The 19,887-nt window shown below is 33.8% G+C and overlaps 1 protein-coding gene and 1 long non-coding RNA gene across 9 annotated transcripts; both read left to right on the plus strand.

Annotated features, from left to right (window-relative positions):
* Positions 1–3,132: 3,132 nt before the first annotated feature.
* LOC107870841 (AT-rich interactive domain-containing protein 4) lies at positions 3,133–19,329 on the plus strand. 8 transcript variants are annotated; one of them, XM_016717512.2, is made up of 16 exons: positions 3,133–4,049; positions 4,909–5,173; positions 5,306–5,494; positions 6,373–6,426; positions 6,534–6,622; positions 7,273–7,546; positions 8,142–8,198; positions 14,861–14,892; positions 15,227–15,362; positions 15,447–15,620; positions 16,163–16,792; positions 17,851–17,988; positions 18,131–18,229; positions 18,465–18,565; positions 18,662–18,752; positions 18,844–19,329. In XM_016717512.2, exons 2-16 carry the CDS (start codon positions 5,024–5,026, stop codon positions 18,940–18,942), a joined length of 2,313 nt encoding a protein of 770 aa, XP_016572998.2. In that variant the 5' UTR covers positions 3,133–4,049; positions 4,909–5,023; the 3' UTR covers positions 18,943–19,329. The 8 variants fall into 8 exon arrangements, with proteins under 8 accessions (XP_016572998.2, XP_047257049.1, XP_016572994.2 ...); XM_016717508.2 differs by having other exon boundaries at positions 3,303–4,049; positions 7,252–7,546; XM_016717509.2 differs by lacking the exon at positions 3,133–4,049 and adding an exon at positions 4,059–4,179 and having other exon boundaries at positions 7,252–7,546.
* Positions 8,205–12,502, plus strand: LOC124889410. The gene is made up of 2 exons (XR_007048376.1): positions 8,205–8,709; positions 8,813–12,502. It is a non-coding gene; the product is annotated as an uncharacterized LOC124889410 (long non-coding RNA).
* Positions 19,330–19,887: the final 558 nt, after the last annotated feature.

Consider the following 19,887-nt stretch of genomic DNA (forward strand, 5'->3'; position numbering starts at 1 on the left):
TACTTATGCGAAAACATTCTTTTACTGACAAAGAATAAGACTAGATTTCACTTTTCAAGCAATTAATGATTAACTTGTGTGATTTTTTCCAACCAATTTTAGTCCTTCTATGTCTTTTTTTTTTTTAAATCATTATGAAATTGAACCAATATTTTTGATGAGCAATTAATTTTTATTTTTATTTTCATAATTTTTTTAAAAATAATTGAGGTGTGTGAAAATTGTGGAACTACATTAGGCATGTTGTAGATAAGAATTAAAAAGAATTAAAAAATTCAATAACATAATTCAAAGATAGGTGAAATTTATCTGCTATCACCTAACATTAATTCTATCACATACAAAATTAATTTCAATTTTTTAAAACATAAACATCATTTAACTTTAAAAATTAATATATCTGTGATATAAAAGTATTCTATCTTTAAAATTTAGCACACAAAAATTATTTTGACCACAATTTTATGCACTATTTAGAAAATAACAAATTAAAGGACATGAAAAATGTCAATAATTAATAAAATTGCTTAATTAAAGGACATATTAATAAATAGAACTTAAGTTTATTAATTATTATATTTTTATTAATATATTCTTTAATTAAGCAATTTTATTAATTATTACATTTAAATAAATTTAAGTTCTATGTAAATATAATTTGAAAATATTTCAATATTGATAGTCAAAATTCAAAATACTTTAAATATGATAAACATTGACATATTATAAAAATCATATTTTAATAAAAAATATTATAAATCACAATAATTAAAATTTTAAATTATTTTAATGATTGATTATCTAAATTATATCTGTGTCACATAAATTGAGACAAAAAATAGCACGGACCTGTCGATGTCTCAAATCTATATAAATGTGAAATGTTACAAATAAATTAAGTCAAATTTCTGTGTTATAGATGCAACGGTTTTGACATGCCTGTCAGCTGCTTCAATAATGATTTTACTACATCACCCCTAATTAATTATTATAAGTCATTTATGTATTAGAAAATTAATAATATTTAATTATAAATAAATATTTATGACAAGTCTGCTTAAACCATCATTTTACTAAGTATTATCCTTAATTAATTATTATAAGTCATCTAAGTATTAAAAAAATAATAATATTTAATAAAAAAGATAAAATAGACACAAAATGATAAATTAACCCTTAATGTTTTAAATTAACTTGACTTCTTATATGAGACCACTTAAATTTTCACAATTTCGACATGCTTGTCAGTTGCTTCAACCGTGATTTACTATATCACCCCTAATTAATGATTAAAAGCTACTTATGTATTAAAAAATTAATAATATTTAGTTAAAAAAAAAGGAAAAATAGACATTTATTACATATCTGTTTTAGTTGCTTCAACCGTTATTTTACTAAATATCACTCATAATTAATTATTATAAGTCATCTACGTATGAAAAAATTAATAATATTTAAGATAAAAGGTAAATAGACATAAAATGACAAATTAACTCTTCAAGTTTTAAGTTAACTTGACTTCTTATATACCACTTAATTTTTTTTCATAAATATTTTTTTATAGTAATTTTGCTATATCATTTTAATTAGTTGTGGTAAGTGATTTAAGATATGTCTGTTTCGCCGCTTCAATCGTAATTTTATTATATTATCCATAATTAATTATTATGATCATCTAAACATTGTACCACTTAAATTGACATTTGTGATTTATTTATCTCACTTATAAATGATGATAAGCAGACAACAAATTGACAAGTTTGCTTTTGTTGCCTGCTTAGATATTTTCTTTTATATTTATTTAATTTATTTTTCTTTTTTGTTATATATTTGAGAATTATGTAAAATGACATAAGAAAATTTAATCAACTCTCTAAATTTTATTACTGCCATATAAATTGAGACAAAAGAACAAGTACTATAAATTATAATAATTAATAATTAAAAAATATATATATATATATATATATATATATATATATATATATATATATATATATATATATATATAAAATTTAGTTCACTCTTAAAATTGTATCAATACCATATAAATTGAGACAAAGAGTATAACATCTATTATTTAAAAATTATATAGAAAATATTGTAAATAACAATAATTAACGTGCCATATCCCCCTAGTCAATGTTACAAAATACAAACGACAAAATTATTGGAGTTTATAAGTTCGCAATGTATCAATAAAACAAATATTATTTTCAACCTTTCTTTACTTAAATTATGTTTATTACTATCAGTGAGGAATTAATATTAAGTTATTTATACTTGTCTTATATATTAAATTGATATATCTTAATTTATAAGAAAATAATATTATTTATACCTATCTTTTATATTAACTTACCAAAAGAATTAATATTATTGACAACCGTACTTTATTTAAATTATATACTTACGCCTTGATTTGTATCAGATATAGCGTCTCGCCTTGTGCCTACATTTTTTTAGAAAACTATTGTATATAATTTTATTCGCTGATTATATTTAAAGAAAATTCAATTGTAATTTTAAAAATTCATATGTACTTTACTAAATTGTGTATTACTTAGTAACTATCAATTAATTTTTTATTTAAAATTCTAATTTCCAAAATACCATTGTTTTCTTCTCTTGAAAAAATATTCATTATATAGACGATGCATTAATCATTAAAGAATTGGATATACTTTAATTTACTTGGTTATACAGAGAATCCAAAGCGGAAAGGTGGCAGTATTCAAAGAAAATATTTTTAAAAAATATAAGGACTCTTAAAATTGAAAGGCTCTAGGTTTTAGAAAAAAAATCAGTGTGACAATTTTAGAATAGGATAAGTTTTTATAGTACTAAAAAGAATTGTATGATAAATTATAAATTGCATAATCACCGATGAACTTTATTCAAAAATATTTTAAAATAATATTTATATAATAGATATTGTTTTAAAATTTGATGGAAAAAAAGTGAGAGTGAATTAAGCACAATATAAAGAATGGTGCTACCAAAAAAAAAAAACAATATAAAGAATGATGGTGAAGTGAGATAATCTGTAGGACCCACATTATAAAGAGGATTAAATAAACCCCTCAAGTATTTAATGATGAATATAGTAATTCATTTATTCTTAAACTTTTCATTACACATACATTTATTCTTAAACTTTTCATTACACATATTTTTAAATTTTAAGTTTAGGGGATAGTAAAAGTTTTAACTCTTTTTAAAGGGAAAAGGCTAAAATAATCTTTATATTATTATCGCTATTTTGGATCAAAAATTTATAGCCATTTAGCATCTTCCTTTTGTATATATGTGTTTTGAACACCAAAAAACACTAATTTACTGATAGAATTGGAATTTCTTTTTTCTTTCTTTCCACGAATCTTTGATAGAATTCTCTCTTTTCATCTGATTTCTATTACATGATTAATTTACTGAACACTAATCTAATTACTGTTTAATCTAGAATTTGAACTTAAAAATTAATTTCTGGGTTTATGAACATTTCTAGTTCTGGGTTTCTTATTCCAATTTTGTTGTTAGTAGTAGGAATATTTGAGAGCAAAAAGAGTATGCTATAGACGGACTAATTATTATTCTTTGTTTTTTATTTAATCAAAATTAAGTACACCATTTATCTTTTTTTTCCCTCCAATTTTTGGGATTGGTTCATTTTCATGTTCGTGTTTTTTTGACTTTGAGTGTATGTGTTGTTTCTAGAAAGCGTAAAGATTAAAATTAGACGTAACGATTATAAAATATTTAATCTTTTTTCTTTCTCTTGGCTGTTGATTTTTAGCAGCTAAGCTAAGAAGAGGAGAAAAAAAATTCTTAAATCACACGAACTTTTATTCTTAAATTACACGAACTTTTTTTTTTTTTTTTTAACTATTTCTACTTTTAATAAATGTTTTGTTTGTAATATTGATTATTAGTTGTAGATTTTAAAAGGGTGTTTAGGGTTTCTATTCTTTACCCTATTTGCTTATTATTATTCATTCTTGGGTTGGATTTGGAGCCTATGTACGGAAGTTGTCTAATTTCTCTATGTGGTGAGTACTTTTTTGCTATACCCACTTCGGTTTTTCTGTTTCTTTTGGTTTTTTTTGCCCCTCCTGTTCGTCTGATTTTTCAACTGGGTGTGGGGATTAAGGTTGTATTTGACATATTTTCTTCAAGTGGGTATGTGTAAGTTGGTGTTAATTTTAGATCAAAATCAAGATTTTTGAAGTGGGGTGTGGGTAATTTTCTGAATTAGGTTGATATTCAGACTAAAGATTTCATTTTTGAAGTGGGTATTGGTGATTTTCTGGATTAGGGTTGTGGGATGGGTTGGAGGGGGTAGGTTATGTGTGAGATCAATATGGTGCAGTTTTCTTGCTAGTTTCCTTGAGTTTATGCATGGTAATTTTTTGAATTAGGTTGTCATTAAGACCAAATATTTGATTTTTGAAGTGGGTATTGGTGATTTTCTGGATTGGGTTTGTGGGGGTGTGGGGGTGGGGATTATGTATGAGATCAATATGTTGCAGTTTTCTTTCTAGCTATGCATGTGTTAAAAGCTTTGGTGCTTTTGCTCTTCTGGGCATTTTTATATGTTCTTACATGTATAGAAGGATCTCGGGGGTTATATACAAGTTGCGCGGACTCTTCACTTTCGATGGCGCCCCGTGTCAGATTCTCCAAAAATACACTAAGTTTTGGAGAATCCGACACTCAACCCCGACATCTCTGAAGAGTCCGAGCAACATAGTTGAACTTATATATGAGATCAATAAGTTGCAGTTTTCTTGCTAGCTTCTTTTGGTTTATGCATGTGTTAAGCTTTGGTGCTTTTGGTCTTCTGGGCATTTTCTCTTATATTTTCTTACATGTATAATAGGATATCCTTTATTTCCCTTCTTTCTGCAGGGCTTGTTAAAGAGTTTAGATTCAGGATATAAGGTTATGGTGGAGCGAGGTTTAGCTGCTGCAGCTAAATTTTCTTTGTAGGCGTGTATTAGAAAAGGAAAGCCAGGTTTACGCAATGTTTCAGAGCCAAGGAACTTCCAGGCAGAGTTGTAGTCTTCTTGCAGTAGTATGTGGGAGAACTGATGAATATGATCAGAAGAAAGATGCACATGATGGTAAATCGAAATATTTCTTCCCGGAGATTGTATCATCAGGGCGTTTGGAGGTACGTATCATTGTTAATTGCTTTTGTATATGATTTAACATGTTCTAGTTTGATACCTCTCATTAGCAAGGTTCATCGTCAGCTTGACATATGATCTAGTTTCTTATGTCTATTACAATTTGCTAAATGTAGGTGCAAGTGTTGAAAAACCCCAGTACCGATGAATTTCATAAAGTTCTAGATTCATGGCAACCAAATATTGTCTATTTGCAAGGAGAACATCTTTCAAATGATGAAGTTGGTTCGCTTGTTTGGGGAGGTTTTGATTTGTCTTCCTTGGAAGCCATTTCTGGACTTTTTAGTACCACGCTGCCAACCGCTGTATGTAACTTTCTTTTCTTTGTTCTCTCAGGAGGATTTGTGTTAGTACTGCCTTTTCGTGCATCTCCCTTGGTCGGATGTATGAAGGATTTCTTTTTTTTTTTGATGCCTTTAAGGATTTTATTAATGCGTTAAACAGTTCATGTACTTTAGCTACGGTAGTTCATGTTATTTCTGCAATCATCGCCAAGTCGTTGCGTTTTTATATATGTTGCTCAAGGGTTTAGATTCAGATTATAAGATAATTTGCAGGCTTGTTAGGTTTGCATTATTTCACTTAATTTAATAAATATGAACCAGTCTGTTTTTGTTTTTTGCAGAATCATCCTATTTAGCCATAAAAGGTGCATGGTTATTATTTGGGAGAATCAAATTTTCTGATAATTTAGTATAACTTCAATGAAGGTTGTTATTGTGCTTATGTTTCAGTCCAGCGATTGAGATCATGAGATTAAAGGTTGTCATATTTTAGTCTCATTCATGTATGGATTTTTCTCCATCAATATGTTGGTTTGTGTCTTGTTTACAGATTGGTGATTGTTCCTCAACCGGTAATATAAATAATACAGCTTTATCATCGTAGCAAAAATACAGTTTCTGTCATCGTAGCAAAAATAGACTTCAAGGTGATTACCAGTAAAAAAATAGAATTCAGGGTGATCATTTCGTAATGGCATACCTAATAATCAGTAATGCCTTAATTCAAAAATTGCTTAGATATAAACGCAAAACCACCTTTTAGTGGTTACTCTAAGTTGTATTTTGCTGAAGTTTCAATTATTTTTAAGAGTTCCTATGGTCGTATTATACTTGCACTACTAGGACCAGAAATTGCATTAGTGTTAGTTCTGTTTTTTAACTTGATGATCCTATTGTAGGTCTATTTGGAGGTGCCAAATGGAGAAAAATTGGCTGAAGCTCTTCATGCTAAGGTGAGAGATTACCTGTATTCGCTAAATTGGTTGATGATCTGGTCAATCTCCTCATTTAAACTAATGGATGCTTTCTTTTGGTTCCACTCCTATGCTCACCTTTGCAGGGAATTCCTTATGTGATGTATTGGAAGAGCATATTTTCCTGCTATGCAGCATCCCATTTTCGACATGCATTTTTATGTGTAGCACAGAGGTATTCTCACCAATGACTCTGTTGTGCAATGATATAATGCATTATTCTGGACTTCCCATATATTTATTTCTTGTACTTCCCTTTTGGCGTGTATTCTCTGTGCTAGAGAACAACAGATTTATTCATACAGTTGACTTCAATAATATGGCTGTGTATTCCCTTTAGAAAACTATCTTGTTTTATACACTCTTTAAGCTATATTTTGCTGGTGCTTTTGTCATAATCAATTTTTCCATTGTAATCCCTTCCATTGTTTGCTACAGTTGTCTAAGATTTACACTGCATTCTTGTCTTGTTTGATGGTGGCTTAGTGGTAGACGTCACAGAGCTCTTCATATGATTTTTGTGGCATTCTTGAACCTCTGTTCTACTAGAATATTGGTAGGTCTCTCTTATTTGCAATCAAGAATGTTGTCTGGGGATTGTCAAGATCATCTGCTCACATTATAGTTTATAGCAAAGGGGTGCCTTCTTTAGAGGCTTACATCAAATAAATAGTACTAATTAGTTTTAAATCACCATGCGATTGATTTATTATCCTACACTGCTTTGCTAGGAGAGCTAACTATAGTGAAATTTATACATGATTTTATATCTGTATGGTTTGATGTAAGGAATTGATTCAATAGGTCTACTTGTTTCTCCTTCAGTTCATCTTGTCATGTTTGGGATGCTTTCAACCTTGCACATGCATCCTTCAGGCTTTACTGTGTCCGAAACAACCTTGTTCTGCCTGAAATGAGCCAGAAGGCCAGTGGTAATCTAGGTCCTCACCTGCTTGGTGATCCTCCAGTTATCGATGTCCCTCCACCTGAGGCAGGTGCTGAAGACGAAGAAAGCAATTCTGATGCTCTTCCTGCCATAAGGATCTATGATGATGATGTGAACATGAGGTTTCTCATCTGTGGATTGCCATGTTCTTTGGTATGGGATTGACTTCATTTCATGTACTACTCCTATTCAGTTCACGTGGCACAATTACCATTTTTATTCCAAAAAGTTTGACTTCCAAAAATTTAAATTTATTTATCAATTAAATTTTACCGAGGATGCACATAGCTTACCTTAGCTTGTTTGGGGTTGAGACATAGTTGTTGGTGTATTCAATTCAATTCGGAAGAACAATTGTGATTCTTTATTTACGAAATCCTGTCTAATCAAACCCCAAAAAGTTAGATTAATTTGTCTATTATTATAGCTGCATTATGTTGTCAAGCTGTTTGACTATAATGTAATAATTTCTTTATGAATTGAACTCTCTGAACTTGATCTAAACAATCAAATCACCTCTCGGAGCAAGTCAAAGAAGTTAGATTAATTAGCTATCACCATAAATGCAATATGTTAGTCAAACTTACTCTTTATCCTTCATGCACTTAGTTTATGACTGAAGATATACAGCTTACATGTGCACAAACATATAATATACTCTTCATAGTTTGTCTTCTGACTCGTGTCATGTTATGTTTGGAACTAATTGTACACATTACTTATGTTATGAATGGCTTCTTGTGCTCAGGATGAAAGCTTGTTGGGGCCTATAGCCGATGGTTTGAATGCCCTCTTAAGCGTAGAAGTAAGTTACACTTAAAATTTCCCTTTTTATCACCTTGTGACACATGTTTTCAGTTCTTGAGGAAAATGGAAGCAATGCCTACGATATCAGATATACTAAAACTACTTCAGATGATAGTCATTTGACACCATCATCTTACTTGAGTGCTCAGATTTGCCGTCTTTTTGGCTTCTTCCTACCTGACTAAGTGTATATGGTCATCGTTCTCGTAGAAACCAAATTTTCTGTGTGCATACCGTTATGAGTCAGGCTGCTGTTATTCCCTTCTGGATTTAAAGAATGTAGACAGATGAACCCAAGGTCGTGTCTAGCAGTCAATGAAGTAGGCAAAACCATGGGAGTCCAAGGATCAGCCCTAGCATTGACAAAGATGCTAGGTGATTTTCTTCTGTTCGCTTAAACCTTGGTTGACAGAATTACTAGATCACTGTTTGGTGGGTGGCAAGTATTCGGTGGAGAAGTTGAGGTGTGTGCAAACTCATCCGAGCACTACCATTGTCACACCAAAAAGGTAAAAAGAAATGTTTCTAGATCTAAACCTTAAAGAAATGTTAAGAGCAGGTAAAGATTTCTTCAGCTGATATAACGATAAATCTCTTCAACGTGGTGGGTAGACGGACAGGAAGAAGAATCAGGGAACATTTGGAGAGCTACTTTGGAATAGGATTTGGGTGTAATGGATGGAGTCACAGTTTTTGCATGTTTGCCTGGCCAAGTAATTAGTTGGTCAAAATGGAATAGAGCGTAATTGAGGGGGGCAATTTTATCTCGAATTCTTAAGGAGGTGAGAATTGGCGGTAATTAGACTAATATAATTATATTGCAAATTTAACCTTTAAGTTTTTTAGTTCATTTTTCCATGCTATCCCGTGCTACTTTTTTCCATGCGGCTTTTTCCTTGACAAAGTCGGAGTATATGTTCTAGAAAAAAATACTTTCACATCTCATGTCTATCTTTTAAGAAATTTTTAATTTTCAAACAAAACAATTATAAATTTATTGATGAAGAACAATATAAATTTAGATTACATTCACATGTTTTGGCTAAAGAATCTGAATTTGCAATTGGATCTTTTCTAAAATTATTTGTGGTGCACACAATGTTGTGGCTTAGTGGTGAATGAAGTAGGTAAAAACTTTAGAAACTAAGGCTTAAGTTTCAGCAGAGACAAATCGCTAAGAGATTTCCTTCCCATCAACAAAAGCCTTGGTGGGTAGAGTTACCCCTTATTTTTTCCGATTAGAGCTACCAAATACCTAGACAAGTAGTCGAGGTGCTCACAAGCTTGCCTAGACATCACATTATTCAAAAAAGTTCTTGTGAGAAACCTAATAATAATTTAAAACACTTATACAAAAATATGTATTTTAAAATATATGGTACCTCCTCAATTTCAATTTCTTTGTCTATATGGTACCTCCTCAATTTCAATTTCTTTGTCTTACTTTCCTTTTTAGTCCATTTAAAAAAAGAATACCGCTTTCCATTTTTGGCAACTTTTTAATTATAACTTCCATGTGGCATTTTAAAACCACAAGATTAAAGAACATTTTGTACATTCTACATATCTTTAATTTAAGACCCTAAGTTTCGAAAGTCTTCGTTACTTTCTTAAATTTCGTGTTAAGTCATAACCGGACAAACAAATTGAAACAGAGGGAGTAAAAAATTATTTTTAATTATGCTTAGATGCACATATATTAATATTAATGAGAGACTAAAGCTTATTTACTGCTCATTTTTAAATTTAAAAATATATGGCTTTGTAATTACCACTTGTGATACACCAACATGATGTTGAATTACTAAGTAATTACAACATGACAAACAAACCAATTATTAAGCCATGCAATTACTAGACTGCTTAAATACCACCCTTATGAGTTGCGCAACCTAGCAATTTTATAGGCTTTTCAAATGCATATTTGGGGTGATGTAATTCTTAAATCCTAAGACCTCAATCAATTGATCCTAAACAAGCACCAAATCAAGGATAGATAGCTAGAGACTACTAAAGAAAACTGCAAGCAACCAAAGAGTGTTAAACCCTAAGACCTCAAACGGTTAATTCGAAACAATCACCTAACTCTTACGAAGATCAACAAGGGAAATTGATTCACCTTGCAACCCCTATTTCTAAATAAGTTTCAGAAAAGCTTCACCAAGCTCTCAACTTTCAACGATGAGAATAATTCAACATTCATAAAAATCCTAATCTAAGTTTAAAGGAGCTATTCTCCATTATCTATAGCCTAATATCAACTATTACAAAAGTATCATTAATGAATTAAGGGTCTTTTTGGCCAAGAGGCTTGCATGTCAAGAATAACCACTTTTGCATTCATCGCCTCTTCCTCCTTAATTCGAGTGGTCTTTCACATGGAGCCTTGTACTTCCATTTTAGTACATTCCTAAGCTTCAAGACTTCGTTCCAAGCTCCTTTCGAGCCTCCAAAGTATTGACTTGATCCAAAACTCTTGAACTCCCTATCTTGGATTGGCGTGCATGCATCATGGGGTCTCTAATTCAAGGAAATAGGGAGATCAACGGTGATGTCACACATCGTATAGGTGTGGGATGGGTGAAATGGAGGTTCACCTCTGGACTCTTGTGTGCTAAGAAGTTACAACCACAACTTAAAAGATGGGTTTCTAGAGTGGTGGCTAGGCCAACTATGTTGTATGGGGTAGAGTGTTGGTCAGTTAAGAACTCTCATATTTGAAAGATGCAAGTCGCGGAGATGAGGATGTTGAAGTGGATGTGTGGGCATACTAGGAGATACAATATTAAGAATGAGGATATACATTAGGAATGAGGATATACATGAAACGGTAGCGGTGGCCCTCTTGCTGGTCAAGATGAGAGAAGCGAGGGTGAGATGGTTTGGGGAGATGCCCAAGCGAGAAAGTGTGAGCAGTTGGCAGTAGCGGGTGTCGGGAGATGTAAAGGCGAGGTAGAGGCAACTGAAGAAGTATTGGGAGAAATGATTAGATAGGATATGTCACATCTTGATCTTACTGAGGACATGACATTAGATAGGAGAAGTTGGAGGTCACGGATTAGGGTAGAAGGATAACGGGTAGTCTCCTGTTTGTTGTGTAATACTGTTGTTCTACAGAACACAGAGAAGAAGAAAACGTTTGAGGATAAAAAAATATTCTGCTTGTTTATTCAATCACGTTTGAGAATATAAATAGACAAAAGAATCCTATTCTATTTCTAACTAGGAAACTAATAAAATCCTATTCTACCTTCAACTAGGATACTAATAAATCCTATTCTGTATCAACTTAAATAATTGAATTTTTAAAAATAAAATTACTTGACTAAAAAGAAAAATAACAGCAAATAACTCAATACTTCAACACTCCTCCTTGAGATGTTTGCTGGTAACTCCAAGTTCTCGAAGAGTTTCTTTGGGAAGAGCTTTGGCAAATATATCAGCGAGCTTCAATCCCTTCCTGTTCTTAGCAATTTCATTAAACATCTCAAAACATTTTTTCACAAGGTTATTTCTAATCACCTTAAGAATCTTGTTCTGTTGTAGCATCTCACGAGAGATGTTGAGAGACAAATAATCAGAGTCCACAACACTCTTCACAAATTCAAGGTACTTGGGCATAAACTCCTCACAGTTATCCATAATGAACATCTCCCAAGCTCCTATTTTCTCTTTGCAGTCTTTGCATTTGCACCGTTCCCCAACCATAGGACACATCCCACAATGATCACAACCTACTCCAATATTAACTTGCGGTCCTCCACCCGTTAACCATGCGGAAAGATCAAATCTAGGTAGTGATTTGCAGCCAACAGCTTCGTCCTGATTTTGATTTTGTGTTGACGCTGATGCCTTTTCCCTTGATGCATACAACTTGGGAAACTGCTCTTCCAGGTATTGTGCAAGAATCAAACAAATGTTGGGGTATCCATTTGGATTCTCCAGTTTGCCAACTGGACATCTACATAGCTTGTTGCTAGGATTGAACACACAATTTTCACAATAAACATGGCCACAATTAAGAACTACGGGTCGGCATAACAACTGCTTGAAGATACCATAAAGCAAATATCTCATAAACACCTTCTTTTCACTTACACTGGTATTTTCATCTGCGAAGTTAAGATCTTTTGACGTTGCATCCTTACTGGTTTCAGAACTCGATGTTGCAGGATCTAAAGAAACATCTCCTGAGGAAGGTTCCTTCCTCTGCTGAACCACATTTCTGCGAAGGACCAGAATGAGGTGAAGCATTGTCTGGAACACTATCATTCTTGCAACGGGATTCTGATAAATAGTCATCAACATCATCATAGTTTGACACATCATCGCAATCATCCATCCCATTATCTTCGTCCTGATCTTCATGAAATGTGAGGTCTGAATTGGAACTATTGTTATTGCCAGAGTCTGGAGATCCGGATGTGTACCCAGCTACAGTATGTGGATTATCCTTAGTTATAGCCTCCTTATTGTTTTGAAGCTTTTGGGGATTTTCTTGAGAAGTGATTTGTTTGATTTCAACGTCCATTGTAGCACAACAATTTTCAATTTTTTCAGAATAAAAAATAAAATCGTCATCGTTGTGCTTGGTGATCACAATAACCTGCTCACATTAACTTCCACAAACTTGCTCAGAATTTTAGTTCCAACTCAAAGGAAAACTTCTTTTTATCATTTCAACCGTAATCACTTCTTGGCCGCTAGAATTAGAAACAACACATTTTTTGTCTTTGAACAGTAACATATAATCTTTTTCTAGCGTTTGACCAACACTCAAAAAGATTTTGGTCAAGATCAGGTACCAATTAAAAATCTTGAATAAATTTAGTACCTTTGGGAGCTTCAATTGCCACAGTTCCTTTACCAACAATCTCCAACGTGGTTTTATCGTCCAACTTGACACTACCTTTGGTAGATTCCAACTTCGTAAAATATTCTCGTTTGCTGGTCATGTGTTGAGTGCAACACTGTCCAGAAACCATGTGTTTTTATCATTCAATCTTGTTGCTGCCATCGCCGTAAACACAAACTCCTCCTGTTCTTCAACTTCCGAAACATTGGCTTTTTGAGTTTGTTTGTTGTTCTCCTTCACTCTGCAAAATCTTTCAATATGTCTAAGCTTATTGGAATATCTCCACTGGAGAGGTGGTTTCTTCCCCTTAAACCAACAATCATCCTCTTTATGATTGTTTTTTCTGCAATACTTGCATGGAGGAAAGTTTCTCTTTTCTTGACTCCATTGCGAGAATCGCCTTGATTATTTCTACTAGAATTAGAAGTTTCTGGGATTTAACTTTCCTCTTGCATTTGCATCTTCCCTTTGAACTTGGCTTGAAGAGCAGTTTCAGTAGCTTCTTCTAGCCTCAAGGATCTTCTTTGCTCTTGAGCTTGAAGAACATGTACAAGTTCTGAAGGTGACAGTTTTGTGAGATCCTTCGAATCTTCGAGTGAGGAGATTTTTGCTTCAAATCTTTCTGGCAAACTCACAAGAACCTTTTCGACGATTCTTGAATTTGTAAGCTCTTCTCCCATAAGCTGATTTGGTTTACAACCTTCATCAACTTGTTGGAGAATTCTTCAATAGTTTCTGAATCATTTATTGTGAGAATTTCAAACCCTCTTCTCAGATTTATCACTTTTATTTGCCTAATCTTGTCACTTCCTTGAAATTTTTCTTTCAACTTGTCTGAAGCCTTTTTTGCAGTTTCACTCACCATAACTCTAGCGAAAATTACTTCCGAAAGTGCTGATTGTATGCAAGAGAGAGCTTTAAAGTTCTTTGAAATCTCTTCTCTGTGATTCTTAATTTGCGCCATAGTAGGATTATTTGGCAAAGGATTTACCGCTCCTCCAACCTCTACCACTTGCCACAGATCATATGCTTACAAGTATGTTCTCATCTTGATAGCTCAAATTGGATAATTCTCACCAGAAAAAATTGGGAGTGAAGGAATTGAAAAATTGTTGGAAGCCATAACAATATTGACTTTTACACGGTTATTTTTGGGGTTCTTCTCTCTCACAGATCCCTCAAGAAATTGGCTCTTTATACCAATTGTTGTTCTACAAACACAGAGAAGAAAACGTTTGAGGATAAAAAAATATTTTGCTTGTTTATTCAATCACGTTTGAGAATATAAATAGACAAAAGAATCCTATTCTATTTCTAACTAGGAAACTAATAAAATCCTGTTCTACCTTCAACTAGGATATTAATAAATCCTATTCTATATCATAAATCCTATTCTATATCAACTTAATAACTGAACTTTTAAAAATAAAATTACTAAACTAAAAAGAACAATAACAGCAAATAACTCAATACTTCAACAATTACATTCCGTTTTGCGTTATTTTGCATTTTTTGTTTACTTCAATTTCTGTATCCCCGGGGGCTTTATTTAAACCTAGGGCCTATCGGAATCAACCGCTCTATCTCGATGTGGTAGGGCAAGGTCTGTGTACACTCTACCCTCTTTAGACCTCACTTCTGAGATTACATTTGGTATGTTGTTGGTGTTCCAAATGCATCAATTTTTATATATTTTGCTTGTCTATTGAAGAATGAGAAAGTAGGATGGTCTTCAAATCACTAAATTTTTCTAGGTAAGACGTGACTGAGTACTGAAAAGCTGCTTTTTCCTTTTGTTATTCCAGATGCGAGGGAGTAAGCTTCATAACCGGGTCAGGTATTTCTCTGAATGGATCTTGTGGTGCGGTAGCAATTTATTTTCCCGACCTGCTTCATGGAGTTTTTATTTTCCTTTTCTGAAATTTGATGTTGAATAGCATCTTAAAATTTAGTCCACCTGTTGATTTCATCTTTAAGACAAGGAAACTTACATGTTTCATATCTGATTACCTTCATTTATTCTATGAGGAATCTCTGCTAGATTTGTTTTATTTTTCTTCTGGTTGTCAGTCACCAAAACATCAACAATATGCACCTCCCTTATTAAATTCTTTCTGCTCATGTGCTGTTCTCTTGTCAAATGCCCCTAATGTTGCTTCTCTGTGATACAGTGCCCTTCCACCACCTCTTCAAGCTGGTACATTTTCCCGTGGTGTTGTGACTATGCGGTGTGATCTGTCAACCAGTAGTTCCGCTCATATTTCACTTCTAGTTTCTGGCAGTGCTCAAACATGTTTTGATGATCTGGTAATTTAGCAGTATGTTCATCTAATGACTTTAATTTCCCTCTGATGACAGATTGGGTAATGTATATTCCCTGTTAATTTTCAGCTATTAGAGAATCACATCAAAAGTGAAATAATTGAAAATAGTATGCTAGTTCATGTACTGCCTAGTGATGAAGAAAATAGACCACCTATATCTGCGCCTCGGAGATCAATGTCTGTAGCTTGTGGATCAGAAGTATTTGAAGTTTGCATGAAGGTTCCGATGTGGGCTTCGCAGGTCCTTTATTTTCCCTGCTCTTTGTTTCTCTTTTTTGTTCCTCCTTGAATCTTTTTGAGAAATACAGTGAGAGAAGAAGAGGGGGAATCCAATCAATTTGGCTCCAGGTTTTCGTTGAACATAATGACTGATTTATTCAGTATTTGTACGCCCTTATGAAGAAAAAAAATCAATTTATGTGCTTGTACCAAGTTCAGTATCTCTCCTCTTCATATTTGTACTTACAAAAGTTTGCCTTCTGGTTAGTATGTTAGAGGATGGGTGGTCTATATATGTGATAGGGGTTATCAAGGCTCTCTTTAATGTACAATTGTTGATCAGATCTAGTCATTGTTGTTCTTTCAAGTTCCTTAGTCACCTTTTCATATTTGTACCATCAAAGTATTGTGTGCTGAATCCAGGATCACTATTAGTTATTCATATTTTCATTAGTTTCAAAAATAATAATTTATTCATATTTTCATTGTTAATGGTGTTCACCTCCTGCTTTAGGTTTTAGTTTGTCCTTTATAACTTTGTTCGTCATGTTCTGTTATTTTCAGGTCTTGAGACAATTGGCTCCTGATGTTTCATATCGTAGTTTAGTTGCACTTGGCATTGCTAGCATTCAGGGACTAGCTGTAGCTTCATTTGAGAAAGATGATGCTCAACGACTTCTTTTCTTCTGCACAAAGCAAGGGAAGGATGGGTTTTTTGGCAATTCTAAGATTGGCGATCCTCCAGCATGGTTTAGACCGCCTGCTCCTAGCAGAAAGAGGTCTGATTTGTATCAGGGAACGAGTTATAATTGCCAAAATGGGTTAACACCTGTAAATCATGTGGCTGTGAAAGAAGAGAAAGAAAGTCGATTAGCGAATGGTGTTGCAACACCTCTGGTGACTGCTAGACAAAAGCTCAAAGTTGCTGCTATGAGGCCCATTCCTCATGTTCGTCACCAGAAGATGCTACCTTTTTCACGAATTTCAGAGATGGAGAGCCTTGATGGGAACCAGGTGAAAAGTAATCTGCCCATCATTCCTTCTTCAACTAAGGGTAGCAATGTTGGAATAACTCCTGTTACCCATCGGAAATCAGCATCAAGCTCACATCAGGCTAAGCAAATTATATCCTTGAATCCTCTTCCACTGAAGAAGCATGGGTGTGGGCGAAATCCAATACATGTGTGTTCTGAGGTAAGATAAAGTTTTCCCTTCATATATATTCTCTCTCTCTCTCTCTCTCTTTTTCTTAAAAATAATCAAATAAGTGTATTTTCATTCATAAACATGGCCAAAACGACCGTATCAGGGGGTATACCAAAAGGTAAAGTATCTACAAACCCAATCATTACAACAAGGAAGTTTCAGTGTGCACCAAAAAAAAAAGTTAATGAAACGGAGGTTACTCCTCAACTGAGGAACTTGACTCTACTCCTTCAAACACTCTTATTCTCTCTCTCCAAACAACCACATTAATGCAAGAGGGACCATGTTCCAAGCCCTACAGCTTCTCTTTCTTCTCCCGCTCTTCCGCTTGAGCATCAACTCTTTCACAGTTTTGGTATTGCCCATGGAGTGCCAGACCACCTTAACATACCCCACCATAGTCTCATGGTAAACCCACGATGCAGTAGAAGATGGTCCACATCCTCGCCGCCTCCTTACACATGTAGCACCAGCTGACGCAGATAACGTTCCTCTTTCTAAGATCCTTTCATATATATTTTCATGCCTAACTTTGCTTGGGGAGTCTAATTCTGCATTGAATGTTGTCATTTATCTGCTCTTACCTATTTAATGTTAACTATTGAAAGTAGACAGCACTGAATACATAATTCATTTCAGAACACTTGGCTTATTTTACATGCTCCAAGAAAAACAAGTGTTGGGGATTTCAGACATTGGATTTGTGAAGCTTGTCATCATTCAGTGGTAGTTTACAATATTCATTCTAGGATATATGGATTATAGGGGCTTTACAGTATTTTTTTTTGTTTATCAAAGGTATTACCTTTTTTGGAACTCCGGTAGTTCTTCTAGATGGGAATGTGTTGGAACAAACTTATGGAATCAAGTTATTTACTAGTTTGCATTACTTGATAAGAGATTTTTCTTTAACACCAGGTGCTTTCAGTATACTTATACACCTCGAATGCCTCTTTTCACTTGACTCTACTGATTGGATTATAACATGGGATAATTGTAATCATTTTTTCTTTTCTGTTCCCTCCCTCTGCCCAACCTATTTACAGGAGGAATTTCTGAAAGATGTAATGCAGTTTTTGATTCTTCGTGGACATACTCGTCTCATTCCTCAAGGTGGCCTTGCTGAGTTTCCAGATGCTATTCTCAATGCCAAACGCCTTGACCTCTTTAACTTGTATAGGGAGGTGAGCTTTCTTGTCTTTGGGCTTATTAAGGGCAATATCACAAATCTGCAAGGGTGCAGAACAATATATTTTATACTCCCTTGCAGAAAAATGACAAGACTATCAAATGTTGTTCTATTTTGTAAATTAAAATGTTCTTCAGGTGGTCTCAAGGGGTGGGTTTCATGTTGGCAATGGCATCAATTGGAAAGGGCAAGTTTTCTCAAAGATGCGAAATCACACAGTAACCAATAGGATGACTGTAAGGCCTCTAGTTAGTATGACATTTGTTAGCCTGTTCTATTCCAAAAACAATTTTTTGAATCTGGTTGGAAGAACTGCATGCTTGTTTATGTTCATAAGTTTTCGTGGATACTTATACTTCCTCATGAGAACTGTTACTGGCGGATTTTTAACTTCTGATTTTTCAATCCCATTTTTATGTATACTTGCGGAAACTTGAACAGCTCTTCTAACTAATTACTTTTTTGAATCAGGGTGTTGGGAATACACTTAAAAGACATTATGAAACATACCTTTTGGAGTATGAATTGGCTCATGATGATGTTGATGGAGAGTGCTGCTTGTTATGTCACAGGTCAATTCTCGTTCGTTTTGTTTAAAATGCTGCTAGTTATCAAAGGCGTAATATTGGTTGCCAACATCATGTTTTTTTTTTCCTTATGTCCTCCAGTAGTGCTGCTGGAGATTGGGTTAACTGTGGGATTTGTGGTGAGTGGGCACATTTTGGCTGTGATAGAAGACCAGGTCTTGGCGCCTTCAAGGTATCGTGTTGATTTCCATAACCATTTTGTTTCATCGAAAGTATTCTTAGACGAGTTTTGACGCGAAATATGGTTCTCTTTTCTTTTGCAGGACTATGCAAAAACAGATGGACTGGAATATATATGTCCACAATGCAGTGTTACAAATTTCAAAAAGAAGGTGGCAAAAACTACAAACGGATATTCCTGATCAACCTTAGTCCTAATGGCTTCAACATCGCAAATCCCAATTCATCATATAATGTTCTCTTAAAACATCATCTGTGTTTCTGGCAGAAATAGTAGGTAAAGCTTTTGTATTACTTAGGACATTAGCTTTTTGTGTTCTGGACAAACAGAGAAAGACGCGGAGGCGTATATTGAACAAAAGTTGGAAGTCGTCAGGCCGCGATGAGGAGTGCTGCTACTCTTATTAGGAGGATGAATTGTAGAGATAGGGAAAGGGATGAGACAGACTGCAGGATCATGCCAAGTCTTTGTAATATATAATCCTCTTCTGTGAGGATATGACATTTTGTAGCTTTGGTTGGTGCCTTGGTGGAATCAATATTTCTAAAATTCCCCAGATCTTTTTTTAGTTTTTGTTTCCACCTTACATTTTCCTCTTACTTTATTTTTCAAGTCTGAGAGCAGGGAAAAACGTAGTAGCTTAGTTGGCTACTTAGTTGGTTAGTCACCTGAATTTTCACCTTATTGGTGCCGGTTCGATTCCCGCTTTATAATCCTCTCTTCCGTTTCTCCTTCCCGTACACTCAATTTTCTTAAAACAAAATGTCTGAGAGCTAAGCAGTGATTAAACTTGTTTAATCAAAATGATCTTCAATATGCTATCAAAAATTAACCAAATTGGAGGAAGGGAAATCGAAAGGAAAAAATACATATGTTAACATACTTAAGTACTTAATTACAAAAAAATAATAACACTTTTCCCTAATTACATTCTATAACACGTATAACAGTATTTTAAGTGGTCTCTATTTTTTTGCTGCTTAAAATTTTTTACTGTGAGAAAATCCCCCTTTTCACTACTCCTTCATTATCTTTCCTTAATTTAATTTTTTTTTCTTATTTTTCCGCCATTAACCATCACTCTCTCCTCAATCTTATTGCATTTTGCACGATTTTTGCACGATCT

The sequence above is a fragment of the Capsicum annuum genome, chromosome 12 (genome assembly GCF_002878395.1).
Source record: "Capsicum annuum cultivar UCD-10X-F1 chromosome 12, UCD10Xv1.1, whole genome shotgun sequence".
Lineage (NCBI taxonomy): Eukaryota > Viridiplantae > Streptophyta > Magnoliopsida > Solanales > Solanaceae > Capsicum > Capsicum annuum.